The sequence below is a fragment of the Pantherophis guttatus genome, chromosome 13, assembly GCF_059756535.1.
Source record: "Pantherophis guttatus breed Tessera chromosome 13, ASM5975653v1, whole genome shotgun sequence".
NCBI classification, from domain to species: domain Eukaryota; kingdom Metazoa; phylum Chordata; class Lepidosauria; order Squamata; family Colubridae; genus Pantherophis; species Pantherophis guttatus.
Genome location: NC_142075.1, coordinates 1,802,143 through 1,816,964, shown reverse-complemented (window position 1 = coordinate 1,816,964; position 14,822 = coordinate 1,802,143). Strand labels below are relative to the sequence as shown.

Here is a 14,822-nt window from a genome sequence, read left to right as displayed (position 1 = left end):
GTTCATAACTCTCACAGTTAGAAAATTTCTCCTTATTTCAAGTTTAAATCACTCTCTTTAAAGCTGCCAATCATTTGTTCTTGGACAATCCACATCCTCTTAACCTTAATCTGTGGTCTTTGGGGACAAGATCTATCTAACAATCTATCCAACGATGCAATTCAATGGTGATAAAGTTAAGTCCTGCACTTAGGCAAGAAAAACCAAATGCACAGGTACAGAATGGGTGGTATCTGGCTCAACAGCAGTAACTGTGAAAGGGATATAGTAGCCCTAGTGGACAATCATTTAAATATGAGCCAGAATTGTGCTGCAGCTGCCAAAAAAACCCCAATGCAATCTTAGACTGAATCAACAGAGGGATAGCATCAAGTACCATTTTATACAGCACTAGTGAGACCACCCTTGGTCTCCAGTTTTGTTCACCACAATACAAAAAAAGACCCTATAAGGTAGAGAAGAGCAACAAAGATAGTAAGGGGTTTGGGGTTAAATCATAAGATGAGTGGTTGAAGGAACTAGTATGATCAGCCTACCAAAGAGGAGGATTAGGACTGATGTGATAGCAGTCTTCCAGTTCTTGAGGGACTTAGAGAAGGGATTGACTTGTTCTCCAAAGCACCAGAGGGCAGGACAAGAAGCAATGGGTGGAAACTTGTTAAAGAAAGATCCAACCTTAAAGAGAAAATGAGAACAATTAATCAGTGGAATAGTTTGCTTCCTAGAATTGTGAGTGCTCCTTCTCTGCAGGTTTTCAAAAATAGACCGGACAACCATTATATGAGATTATATGAGGCTCCTGCTATGAACAGGGAGTTGGACTAGAACAACACCATGGGCCCTTCCAGCCCTATGATACTATGTTCTATGACATCCCTTCTTTTTCACAAGGACTTTGTGAGATTGGTGTAGTCAAGTGGTGTATCCCTCATGTTGATCTTACTCCTAAGCTACAAAGCATGTTGTAATGCTGCCTACTGCAAGGGGTCTGTTGTGGCTTAATTTCATGGGTGTTCATTCTATCCCACAAAATATGCTTCCAAAGAGGTCAGTTGTAAACTGTCCAATTGGTGAATTCCAGGAATTCCTGGAACATTATTTTACCAAGAGTATAAAACTTTACTGAATAAACCACATTGGCACAGAAGAAATGAAACCCCCGTCATTGCAACTGAGCGTCAATCCAAAGACAAAGATGGACCAGCGTATTGAGGTTTGGAGGAACATCAACATGATCCAGCTCGTCTTGCAACTCCTCCGACAACCAGTCTTGGAAAGCGTCCATAAGGGCAGCCTCGTTCCAGGCCGAATCTTGGCTAAGCAGCCTAAACTCACTTATATACACATGTAGAGGGCACCAGCCCTGCTTCAGGGTTTTCAGGCATTGGGTAGTGGTCTGAGTCTTAATGGGGTCCTCACACATGAGCCTCAGGTGGTCACAAAACCACCTGCAAAGGGCTAGCCTGGACCAGCAGGGGCATGGCACAGCGGGCCACAGCATCAGAAAGAAGGCTAATCATAAACCCCAGTTTATCCCAGTCAGTGGGGAAGTCAGTGGGGAAGGCTGATAAAGAGCTGGCATTGTCCCAAAAATGCTGGAAATATAGCTTGGTTGCAAATTTATCAGGCACTGGTACTGGGCATTTCCTCCAGGAAGGTGGAGCAGCGTGAGCTTGAAGCTGCGCAACCTGTGCTGCCAGCAAAGCCACCTGTTGGATGAGCTGAGTGTTCTCTGCATGAAGCTGCTCCATTTTAGTAGAGGGTTGTTGAGGTAGGAGACAAACTATTCTGACCCAGCCTTAGCAGAAGCAAAAAGCAGACTCTTTGTCACAAAACAATCTTCTTTATTTACCTCTTGTGAATTAATTGCATTCACCCACCAAAAAGTCCAGGCAATAGTCCTTCAAGGATTTAACTGCAGTAAGAGACCTTATCAGTTCCTTGCAATAATTGCAAGGCAGTGAGCTCCCAGCTGCAAATTAAGTTCTGGCAAGCAGTCTTTGTGGCACGAAACACAATGAGCAAAATCTTCAGAAATATGAACTGTTGTCTCCTATGACAACCATTCCCATTTCCTTCTATTTATTCCCCAGCCAGGGAGGGGCCATTCAGCGTCCACGTGTGCTTTGCTTCCTGAGTTGACTCCTTGTCCTCTGTTGTTCACCTCTCCTAACTGCTCTGCACATACATGCATCTGGAACAGGCCCCAGCTGTTCTTCCTCCTCACTCATATCAGCCTCCAAAGGCAACTGCCTGGCAGGGAAATGTTGGACGGCCCTGGCTCTATCTCTGCATTGGACGCAGAGCATCCATCAGAGCCTTCCCCAGACTCCAAAACTGGCCCAAGTTCCTCCCCAACCTCCTTATCGTCCGAGTCTGCTGCCAGCTCCGTTGGCAGCTGGTGGGCCACAACAGGAATTTACTAACTTCTAAAAACTGCCTCCATGTCAGAAGGGCCCATCAGACTGCATAAGTCTCCTTCTCCCAGATGGCCCAATGTCTCTCAGTGTCAGATAATTTGCGAGATGTATAGGCACAGGGTTGCAACTCCCCCTTTTCATTCATCTGGAGTAAAACCGCCCAAACTGCCACATCACTGGCATCTACCTGGATCACAAAAGGCTCATCTGGGTTTGGGTGTTTCAAAACTGGCTCTGCAGCAGTGCTTCAGGTTTTTGGTACTCCATCAGGTCGAGATCCACATTCATGGCTAACTGGTACCACACTCGAAGGTCGTGGGGTATCCCCTGAGGTAGGCAGTTGTGATACAACTCCTTCTTTAACCCCTCCTGGAATTGGTAGACCAGCCAATCTTTCAGATGAGCCACCAGGTTCTGAAAGTCTTACATGTACTCTGCCACTGTCCGCCTGCCCTGCTATAGGGTGCGGATGCAGATCTCTGCTCACTGGGCTGCTGTGGGGTCTTCGAATCTGTCCCACAATGCCTACATGAAAGCGTCCAGGTCTTGCAGTTCTGGAGCCTCATTGTGGACAGATACCAGCCATCCCGTGGCACTCTAGGTTAGATGTAACAGCATTGACCTGGGCATGCTCATCCGATTACATTGCTCCTTGATGCTTCATTTAATTCCAGACCTGATCAGGAAATAGGCCAAGTTGTTGGGTTGCCCAATGAATCCGACCGCTAGGGGAGATGGCAGTTCTTGCACCAAGACATATCCAGGTGGCAAACCCCACTGCTGCCACCCCTGCCTGATTGGGGATGCCAGCTGCTGCTGGGTCTGCGTATTCTGGCCACTGCCCCACCAGTGGGGAGGTGGCAGGGATGGGAACCACTGTCCTTGGTGGAGGGCTCCCACTGCCCTGAGTGGGGTCAGCACCATCGGCTGCAGGGGGGGGGGGGAGACAGGGAAGGCAGCAATTTCATGGCACTCATCCCGGTTCCCGCGGTCATTGCCCTCTGTGAGGTGGCTCCTTGGACTTCCAGCCCACCAAACTTCTCCCTCAGCTGTTCCATTGACAGACTGTGAATTGAGGCTGGGAACTTCCTAGCTTCCACTTGCTCTCCTGGGTTACCGTGACCCCAGGGGGGATTGGTTGATTTTCTGATTCTGCTGCCTTCCTCATGTGACTGATTCACCGGCCTTTGGGGACTGGATAGGGTCCCTCTATTGCTCTCTCCCCCTTGAGCTTGGGCTGTTGGTCCAGCTTCTCCGCTTTCTGTTTGGGGCATGCGCTGGCTGCCCTCATCCCAGCTTTGACTTGAGCTGCCACCAGGACCTCTTGAGAGGGGGTTTCCCCTGGCTTGCACCCCCCCCATCCATTTCTTTGTTGGCTGCCAACATCTCAAAGCTGCCAACCTCCTGGTGGAGTCCAGGTAGGCTCATAAAGCCTACATAGAGAGCTGGTTTAATGTCAATTGTCCAGTTGGCAAATCCAGAAAAAGGAACTCCTGGGACATTATTTTACCAAAAAAAAAAAAAACCTTTACTGTATAAACCACTTTGGCACAGAAGAAGTAAAACCAGCTCTGGGTTTCCAATGCAAAAGCAAGTGTAGTTAATTCCCCCTTTTCCCTACGGGCCACCCATGGTCCAATATGTTTACCAATCACACATGTTCATTTTGTTATGGGAAATAGCCAGCCACACTGGGACATCTGCTCAGTGTGTCCTTGAGATGCCAGCAATGTCTCACGGAAGCCAACAAATTAGTGGTGAAATTCAATTTTTTTACTACCGGTTCTGTGGGCGTGGCTTGGTGGGCATGGCCCACTCCAGGGGAAGGATACTGCAAAATCTCCATTCCCACCCCACTCCAGGGGAAGGATACTGCAAAATCCCCATTCCCACCCCACTCTGGGACCAGCCAGAGGTGGTATTTGCCGGTTCACCGAACTACTCAAAATTTCCACTACCGGTTCTCCAGAACCAGCTGGATTCCACCCCTGCAACAAATGCTTGATTACCATTCTCCCACCCCTATATTCTATCCACCCCCTTCTGTTATTGTCAAGCTATGAGTGAAGGAAGAATGTATATAAAAGTGCAAATTAGTCTTATATACCAGTCCTGCTATATTGGCACAGATCTGATGATTTTTAGATTAGATTATATTATCTGAAGTTACTATAAAAAAACTTCTATGGATCAAAAATGACTGTAGCAGATGTTAGTAAGTTTTAATGAAAAGCATCATAAAACCAGAGCTCTGGTGCACTGATCCAGCACAGCCACTGGTAAAAATGGTGGAATGGGTTCTCATGGCACCTCATGGGCAATGAAGGTTTTTATGCAGGCTTCAGTTGAAACACGCAGAGATGCCATCCACTGATCCAAACATGAAACTGATATTCATGCAGAGGGGTATGTCACCATGGGTTAAGTAGGTGGTGATTTACCCCCTCTGTCAGAAGACATTATTGGACCCACCATGTTAGAGAATGTCTGTCCTGTCTCCAATTTTTCCTTTTTAGGGAAGGATGTTGAAAAGATGGTTGCACTGCCATTTCAGAGAACCCTGGAGGAAGCAGATTATTCAGAACCCTTTGGTCTGGCATCAGGTCTGGATACGGGCCTCAAGCAGCATTGATCTCACATGCATTTACCTCTGGCAGGAGCTGGGTTTGGCACCTCTAACCTGGCTCTCCTTGATCTCTCAATGACTTTTGATATCCTTAACCATGATATCTTTCTGGGCCAGGTTTGGGAGTTAAGAATGGAGATATGGTGCTGTGCTGTGCTGTTCTCTTCCTTCCTTTGGAGTAGGTTCCAGGTGGTGCTGATTGCAGAGAAGAGGTCTCACCTACAGGCGCCCTGCAGGATGTCTCAGGGCTTGACATTCTCTTCATCAAGTTTTTATTTTTATTAATTCAATTTGTATGCCACCCCTCTCCGAAGACTCAGGGTGTATGCCAAGGTGGCATACAAAAGTCACTCCATAGGCTCAATGTCATCCTCTACCTCAGGCTGATCAAGTGATGTCAATTGATATTCCGTCTCAGTGTCTGTGAGGGTTTGGATGGGGAAGAACCAGTTTTAGCTCAATTCTAGGAAGACTGAATGGCTGTAGGTTTTAAGATTCCCTGGGTCCAATGATTTTCCATCCATAGTTTTGGACTGGCATTACTGCTAACAGAAGCAGCATGCAAACCGGGGAGTCCCCCTGAGCTCCTGTTCCATGAACACATGGCAGCTGCGGTCAAGAGGACTTCTGCAGTCTCATTTCCTGTGTCCACTCTGCCTTTTGAGAGATTGGGAGGCAGCGTTCATGGTCAAGCATGCCTTGGCCAGCTTCAGAGTGGATGACTGCAATGTGTGGCACACGGGCTGCCCTTGAAGAACACCCTGAAGCTGCAGATGGACGATGGGACCATGCCGTTCGTTATGCACATATTTCTGCTCTGTGAACTGCAATAGTTCCCTGTGGAATTTGGAGTCTGGGTTGCCACAAGCCCTTCCTCGCATGGAGTTGCAAGGCCACCGCTCTCAGGCTGATTCTTCCCGTCTCCCAAGGCTGAGAGGAGCGGTGAGCTCCAGATGGGACTCGGCAAGCAGGCAGTTCCGGTCGCAGCGCTCCAGGCCCCCCGGAGCCCCCCGCTTAGTTGGTCCTGATCCTGCCGGCTTCTGGTTTAGAAGCTGGGAGAGCTCCCTGGGCCGCGAGGCAGGGCTGCCAGCTGCGGTTATTGGTGGTGGATCCTCTGCCGTTGGAAGCGGCCGATGAGGCGCTTTCGATCCCCGCTTCTCCCAAGCCCGCGGGGGGGGAGGGAAGGAGGGAGGGGCCGGCTCCGCCCGCAGACCAGCCAAGGAAGTTCCGCCCCCTTCGTGGCCCGATTGGCCGAGGCTGCCTGACACGGCGCCTGCGCTCCTCCCGCGCGGCTGAGGCGAGCGGTGGTGCTCGTCCCGTCGGGCGGCTGCACCGGCACCGGCACCGGCACCATGAAGAGCCTGAAGTCGCGTCTGAGGAAGCCAGAGGCCTCGCCCTCCGGGAGCGGCCTCGGAGGGGTGAGCAGGGAAGGACGGGCGGGGATCGTTCTCGGAGCCCGGCGGCGTTCCCGGTACGGCTCGGCCGCCGGGGGTCCCTGGACAGGCGGGGGGTTGTCTCCGTGGCTGCCAAGAAGCGGTGCGCCCGCTTAGTCTGCTGCGCCGGAGGCCAGGCCTCCCCCCTTTCTTGGGGGGCCAAGAAAGCCCGGCCGGGCTGGCGCGAAGGGGTCCGGGCGGCTCCTGCGGGTCGAGCAAAACGGCCGGGATCGCGGCGACGGGCGAGGCGAGGCAACGCGGCTCTCCTGGCAGCGGCGAGCCCGCCCCAGCGGAGGTTCCCCGGAGACCGCGGCCGAAGAGAGCCGGGTCGGGGGAGGCGCCTTCTTTCCTCGGACTTCCCCACCTCCAGGAGCCCCCTTCGTCTGCAGCCCGAAGGTCCCGCCTTTCAAGGAAGGGAGGCCGGGAAAGCGCTTCGCACAGCGGCAGCGAAGCTGTTTCTCCGAAGGAATTATTCCTGTGAAATTTAGGCAGCCGAGCGGCTCCTCTTCCTCTGCGCGCCGGGGGGAAGCAGGCAAGGAAGAGGCCGGCTGGCTTCTGCTTTCCAGAAGTGCCTCCTCTTCCCGGCGGGAGGTTTCGCTGCAGCCCGTGTTGTGTTTCTGCCGTTTCTGAACTTTGGACTGACCGCTTAGCAGCTTTTATTTCTTAACTGTTGTCTGGTCAAGGCTGGATTTTAAACTATTCTATCTGGTGAAAAAGGGAGTTTGAGACTGTTTTTGAACCTTTTTTCTTAGGGTCTCTTGGTGTATGAGCTTTTTCTATTGTTATTGATCAAACTATCTCTATTACCTTTGCCCTAATCTTATCCATTATCGCGTGTGCCAGTTGAAGGGAATCCAAAATCAAGCTTGGAACTTTTACATCTGGCTTCTTTGGAATGCCAGAATGTCTGTTTTTCATTCTACATCCCCTGTGCTTTAGCAGATTAGGGCTACATCTCGGGATGCCACCTTGTCAGATGTGGATTAGAATGTTGCATGTGAATGTTGAATCTTCTCTAAGCAATGTCAACTGTTGTAAGCTGCCCATGGGATACAGCAGAATCTGAACGCTGATCACATCTGTTTCTCCCATGTAGAACTCTGGCCCATGAAGTTGAATTAGGCTGCAAGGTCCTCAGCACAATAAAGGGAGTACTTTTTGTTTTGTATTCACTAGCCACGTAAATATTGCTGATGCTTGGCATACTGAATGAACAGGACAGGTACACCTTGGATGCATACTCAAAGTCTGATGTAAGAGCAAAGACAAGATTAACTGCCCAACTTGTCGTGTTCTACATTTGGTTAGCAGATGGCTGTACTGCCCAGAGTATGTGGTTTTAATATTTTTGGAAGGTAGGAGTGCTGAGGTGTGTTTGTTGAGTTTTAGCTCATGTGCAGTAGATTCATTATTATACTCAGTAATCTTTGTCACAATTGATAGTGGGTTTTTTCCCCATGGCATTTAGGTTAGTAATGTTGGAGGTTTGTAAAATTTGTTAAATAACATCAATGTAGGGAAATTGGCTAATGCCTTAAAGGACAAAATCACAATTCAAATTGACCTTATAAATGTTTGAACATTATGACCAGTCCACTTTCACCTGTAAAGTGTGGGGGCTTGCCCCTGAATAGGAAAAACAAATACATAGAGACCTGGGAAAAATGGTTTGATAACACACGTGAGAAAGATCGAAGAGTCCTTGCGAACTAGTGGATGAATTTTTCCGACTGATACATTCCATGCATTCTGTAAAAAGAGTACTCCAGCAAAGACATTGAACATTTTCTTGTTGATGTTGATATAAAATTGCTTATTTTATTGGAATAACTATCTGAAATATGTAATCTTGCAAGGAGGTTCTGTACTACACTTGTAGAGTAGTATTTGCACCCAGGTTTATTCTTAGTACCTACTATGCATGTTGTGTAATAAATTGTCTTGTGTTGTCTGATATTCTACATTATATTGCACTTTGTGCATAAAACATTCTTCTTGTATACTTTTAAAGTTCTATCTGGAATCTAGTGACTGGCCTGCAAGTGCTAGTTATTTTTCTGGAATTAAAAATGCCAACAAAAACAATATAGGAAAAGTGAACTACAGGTGGCCCTGTTTTTAATGAGCAACAGTTATTCAGCAGTTGAACAAATGGTAATTGTGACTCGTCCTTATATCCTTATGGAGTATCCTACCTCATCTGTGATCTCTATTTGCTACGAGATTTGCTCGATTGGGGAAGCCATCAGGAGGTTGCGAATGGGGATCACAATCCCCAGTTGCCATCGTTATGTGAGGATTACATGTAGTTATGATTAATTACATTAAATTTCCTTTGAAATGTTTCTGTTCAGTTTGGGGACATAGTACTTCTGTATGTGTGGTTATATTAGTCTTTTTGATCAGTTATGTCACAATTTGAGTCTGGTTCTGAATGTGGCCAAACTATGACTGTAACTCCAAATTCTATAATATTCTGGTATATTTGGGGAAAATGAATTTAGCAATTCATGAGAAAGATTAGAATTTTAGTTTGCTTATAAGATGAACAAAAGGTGTGTCCATTTAATCAACACAATATCTTGGTTGAGGATTATTTGTTGGAGAGTGCAATTGAATACATTACAAGCTCATTTTTTCAAGGAGTTTTTGGCTATAGGTGTTACAGCTTTGAAATAGCTTCAAAGAGTCTTCTGTGAATAATTAGTTTCTTTTTAGAAGGCAGTCTTACTGGGTTGTTTACCTTTTTTTAATACAAAGAGTACATGTTCATCCACTAATTTATCCATTAATAATACTTCATAGTGGGTGTTCAGTTTTCTAACAGAGTTGCATAATTAGTGGATAAATGAGTTAGGACTTGCCTGTATTAATTACAAGGTGGTAAAGGAGGCTCATTCTAAAACCTGCTGTTCTAAAGTTCTGTTCAAGAATTTCAAAATTTTTCCCCTCCCCAGATGAAGAGCTGTACTCTATAAGGAGAAGCCCTTTGCACCAGAAAGGCTTAATCCTTAAAAGGCTGTATTATTTCAGTGTGGGGTTTAGCAAGGGAGTGAAGCCATTTGTTGTGGTGGGGAAGGCTTTAAGCCTACCTCTCAACAGTCTCAGTGAAGAAAGATGGAGGAAATGAGGACAATTGTTTTCTTGATTGCAATAGGCAGGAAAAGAAACAATGGGTTATTCATCACGATCCTTTTAGCCATTGTCTATCCATTGCAGGATGAATGCCTCTTCCGCATGTTTCCAACCAATACAGTCCTGAGCTTTCTTTTGCCAATTGGGCCTGTAATACTTGTTGATGTCCTCAATCCATCTTGTTTTAGGTCTCTTGTGGATGCTTTTTATCAAGTGGGATCCATTCTATGACTGCCTTGGTACACCTCAGTTCTTTTTGCTATGTGACCAGCCCATTTCCATTGCAATTCTTTGACTCTCTTTATGGCCTCGTATGCTTGTGTTTGTTCTCTAATCCATGTGCAGGTCTTTCTATCTTGTCTTTCTAGAAAGGAAATTTCGCTTGGACTTCAGGAAAGATGTTTTACCACTAAGTGCTATTCAGTAATGGATAGTACACTGGTAGTACACAAAGGAGATAGTACACTGTCCTTTGCGAAGAGCTTTAAAGAGAGGCATTCTTGACTGGCTATTGTAGTCAATTCCTATCCTGCGCAGGGGCTTGGGACAGCTCTCTTTGGCTAGCTCGCCACCACCAACTCGCCTCTGCCAAGTCACTATCACTAAGTCACCGCAGGACAATTCCTCATGGCCAACTTGCCACAGGCAGGTGGAGGGAGAACCAGGTGGGTGAGCAAGTAGGTGGGCAGAACACAGGGCGGGGTGGATGATGGAGAGGTGGTGGCTGAGGGCTTCCCATTTTCACACCCATCACTGCTGCTGCCACACTAGGCTGCTAGGGGAAGAGGCCCGGATGGTGGTGATGGCAGTTGTGGTGGGCAGCAGGGAGGCAGTGGAGACTGAGGGCTTCCCATTTTCACACTCACTGTCATTGCTGATGCAGCTGCTGCGGAGCTGCCGCTTCACCGAACTCACACAGCAGCAGCATTGGTGGCGGCTTTGAGCCTGGCACGGCTGTAGCATCAGCAGTGGTTCTGAGCCCTCTGGCTGCCCAGGGTGAGTTGTCCCTGCGGCAAGTTGGCTGCATGGAGTTGTCCTGTGGTGATTTAGTGGCAGGGACTTGGTGGCCACTGTGAGTTATCCCATTCTGTTGGGCAATGGGTTGGACTACCATAGTTGACACCCAAAATCTTTTCTAACTTTCAGAATCAGTAGAGAATAACCAGGAATCAAGATAATCAGAACAAGGTGTAAAGCTTACCCCTCCCCCCCATTTTTAATGAAAATTATATAGGAAAAATTAGGTAACAAGGAAAGTTTTGATTTTGATTGTTTGCATAGAAGGTTCAGTTCTATCAAGTGAGACCGGGAAGCAGGATTAGTTGCATTTGACTAGCAGAAAACTTTCTCAGTTGGGCAAAACACACACTTCCAAGTCCATTTGCCAGTAATCATCTTCTTAAAGGAATAGACACTCTTTTTGTATTTTGATTTATAGCCAAAAAGGAAGTTTTCATATAATCAAAAGTGATGGTATATAACTATCAAGTGGATTTAGTTTTTCTTGTTCCTCAGAGTCAATGGGTGTGTTATCTGGTATGTGTTTGGAGGGTGTGTCGTTGTTTTTGGAAATAGATTGTAACTTTTCCGGTATACAGAATTGCCTAACTTCTAACTCCCTTTTCCTGAAGAAGTATGTAAAGCTATTTAGGCTCATGGGAATGCATTCCGCTCTCAAGCCATCTCTAATTGACTTCAAAAAAAATTTGTATAAAATAACAGTACTTTCCTTGTTCATAAACTTTTTTCTCAGTGGCATAGTTATGAAATTGGCAAAACACATGCTTAAAAGAGTCAAATAATAAATGGAAAAAGCTATCAACAGACCAGTATGTGTTGGTTGCTCTTGATCCCTCCTTTTCCTTACATGAGAGAGAATGATATTTATGTGTTAGGGATGCTTTTATAACTTCCAGAATGGGAAAGTAGCTTCACTGAAAAAATGATACTATGCCAGGCATGACAAGTCAAAGTGTTCACTTAAGTAGAGCAAACTTTGCCACCCTTCCATCCTTCCAGAATATTTTCTCCCATCTCTACTTAATTTTGATTTTTTTCTGGATATATCATTACATCACTAAATCTGATTAGCTGGATACATTTCAATCGGGTTCATCCGGGAAATGATCTTGAGACTGTTTTGTTCACTTGGTGGATGATCTACATTGGAAAGTTGATGATGGGAGTGCATGTCAAGGCTCAGCCCAAGAATGACAGAGAGCAATACAACCAAGCTTCCGTTTTTATTTGCTCACATCCTATAGAAGACTAAATCTTTCCTACTCTCAGCCTAATAAGCCCTTTGAGATTCTTAGGGAGTGGCTATCCTAACACACTTCCTCTCCAGTTCCAGGCTGTGTTGTGTCTTGTCTGCTCCCTGCCTTGGAATGTGCTCCCTCTTTCCTAGGAAAGTGCTGCTTTACTATACTCCATCACAGTGCAGCTGTGTTAGTTCTGGACCTCTTCACTGCCTTTCCTATCATCAACTATGGTGTCCTTCTAGGTTGTCTGGTGGAGTTGAAGCGAAGAGATATTTTTGCAGTGATTCCATCCATTCCTATTGGGACATACCCAGAAGGTGGTGCAGGGTGGGGGAACTCATGTTCATCCCCTTGATCATTGATTGGTGCTATCCCATAGATCTCTGTCATGTCCCTGGCCTGACATCTGTCCAAAACAATCTCAACAACTGCAATAGGGCTTCCCTTGTAAAGTGGCCAAAATTGCATTTGGTTTAGGTTTAGGTTTAGGTTTAGGTTTATTTGATTTGTATACCGCCCTACTCCCGAAGGACTCAGGGCGGTGAACAGCCAACAATAAAATACATAAATACAAAAAATTTTAAAAACCAGATAAAATCAAATTAAATCATTTTGGCCCAGACAGATTAAAACACCCCAATAATTTAAAAACAGATTAAAATTTACATATTTAAAAAGGGAAGAAATTAGGCCAAGCCCGCCTGATGGAATAAGAAGGTCTTCACAGCACGGCGGAAGGAGCGCAGATCCGGGATCCTCCGTATCTCCGGGGGGAGCTCATTCCAGATGGTAGGTGCCCCCACAGAGAAGGCTCTCCCCCTAGGGGCTGCCAGTCGACACTGTTTGGCTGACGGCACCCGGAGGCGTCCCTCTCTGAGAGCGTACTGGCCGGTGGGAGGCTATTGGTGGTAGTAGGCGGTCCCGTAAATAACCAGGTCCTAAGCCATGGAGCGCTTTAAAGGTGGTAACCAAAACCTTGAAGCGCACCCGGAAGACCACCAGGAGCCAGTGCAGCTCGCGCAGGAGAGGTGTTACATGGGAGCGCCATGTCGCTCCCATTACCACCCGCGCGGCCGCACTCTGCGCCAGTTGGAGCCTCCGGGTGCTCCTCAAGGGGAGCCCCATGTAGAGAGCATTACAATAGTCCAGGCGGGAGGTGACGAGGGCATGATTTGGTGCAAAAGGCGGTGACCAGATTGGTGCAAGAAATGGGGATCATATAGCACCTATGCTGAGAGATTGGCAGAGGTTGCTGGCTGCTAAGATGCTGGTCTTTACCAGCATCTTACACATGCTTTACACATGCTGTGTGGCCCCATTGTTTCCCATGAAGCTGTCCATTTACTTGGATCAACAGAAGAGGCTCTTCCAAAGACGACCCATTGCCAGAAGCTCTTCTCTTGCCAATGAGAAGAAAATCCTCTCCTGTGTGGCTCCCAGGCTGTGGAATCATTCCTCAAAGAAGTATGTTTGGAACCACTTTTTAAATATTCAGGACAGAGACTGCAAAGCCAAGTCTTAACTGGTAACTGAACAATATAATGAGACCGATTTTAATTTTATTTTTGGCTTCTATTTTTGGATTCTTGTAAGGCCCCTTTGAGAACTAGTATGGTGCAATTGTTAAGATATCAGGCTAGAAGCTGGGAGACTGGGAGTTCTAGTCCCACTTGAGGCACAAAAGCAGCTGGGTGATCCTGTGCCAGTCCTGTTTTCTACCATCTCTTCTATCCTCTCTGTCTTTTTGTTATCTGCAAAATTGGTACTCACATTTTCTATTCTCTTAACCGTCTTTATAAATATAACAAATAGCCCAGGGCCTAGATGAGAGCTTAATGTTCTCCTCCTGGAACTTTCTTCCAGCTTGATCAGAAGCTATTGACACATGCTCATAGTTGGTATCCTCTAATGGTAGCATAGACAATCCATTTTTGCAATATTCCGTGATAGGTTGTCATAGGGCTTTTGAATGATTTGCTGAAATTAAAGTACACTGGGTCCACCATGTTTCTATGGTTAGTAAACTGGACACTCTTGTCAAAAACGAACAGCAGCAGGTTAGTTTGCCATAATCTATTCTTGATAAACCCATGCTGGCTCTTGCCAAATTATCTATTGTTCTCTAAAGTGCTGAAAAAAATGACAATTTAATCTGTTGTAAAGTTCTTCCTGTTATTGATGTCAAACTGACCAGGCTATAATTAGTCATTTTCTTTTTCTCCACTATTTGAAGACAGGAACATAATTTGCCCTTCTCCAATTACCTGATGCTTCATCCATTCTCCATATTTTTAAAATAACGCAAAAAAGAGGCTCTGAGATAACATAAGTGGCGCAGTGGTTAGAGTGCAGTATTGCAGGCTATTTCTGCTGATTGTCGGCTGCCTGCAATTTGGCAGTTTGAATCTCACCAGGTTTAAGGTTGATTCAGCCTTCCATCCTTCTGAGGTTGGTAAAATGAGGATCCAGATTGTTGGAGGCAATATGCTGACTTTGCAAACCGCTTAGAGAGGGCTGTAAAAGCACTGTGAAACGGTATATAAGTCTAAGTGCTATTGCTATCCATAAGCTCCGTCTTGGATGGAATTAGTCCATTTCTGGCAATTTAACATACATCCCCCTTTACTTTCATTGGTTCCCATTCCTTTCTTTGCCAGTTGTTCTGCTAAGTTTGATCTGAACTCTATTCCCCTTAGGAAAAAAACATAAAAGTTAATTAGGAGTTGATGGGATCTATTATTTTGGTATGTAGAATGCAGTGGATAAGAACAAGAATCAGTTATGTCAAAAAAGAGAATTCTTGTTACTTTCAGGAAGGGAGCTGATGAGCAAAAGGTGATGGTGATTGTGTTCTCCCATTGTGTAAGTCTGTTGTGTGCTTAATGCAGCCAATGACTTTGGCCCAGTCTTTTCTGAAGTTCATCATTCCTAAAGTGTATTTTACTTT

At 46.1% G+C, this 14,822-nt stretch overlaps 1 protein-coding gene and 1 long non-coding RNA gene across 9 annotated transcripts in view; one reads left to right on the top strand and one right to left on the bottom strand.

Moving 5' to 3' along the window:
- Positions 1–675, bottom strand: part of LOC148112129 (uncharacterized) — an 88,185-nt gene extending 87,510 nt beyond the window's left edge. Inside the window, exon 1 of the long non-coding RNA XR_015729751.1 lies at positions 537–675. This is a non-coding gene — a long non-coding RNA (uncharacterized LOC148112129). The remainder of the gene's footprint in view (positions 1–536) is intronic.
- A 5,550-nt stretch (positions 676–6,225) lies between these two features.
- The window catches only part of UACA (uveal autoantigen with coiled-coil domains and ankyrin repeats), a 77,378-nt gene continuing 68,781 nt past the window's right edge, over positions 6,226–14,822 (top strand). For all 8 annotated transcript variants that reach the window (XM_087877828.1, XM_087877826.1, XM_087877824.1 and 5 more), the window contains exon 1: positions 6,226–6,464. In XM_087877828.1, the coding sequence (XP_087733954.1) occupies positions 6,399–6,464 (66 nt within the window). In that variant the 5' untranslated portion in view covers positions 6,226–6,398. The remainder of the gene's footprint in view (positions 6,465–14,822) is intronic.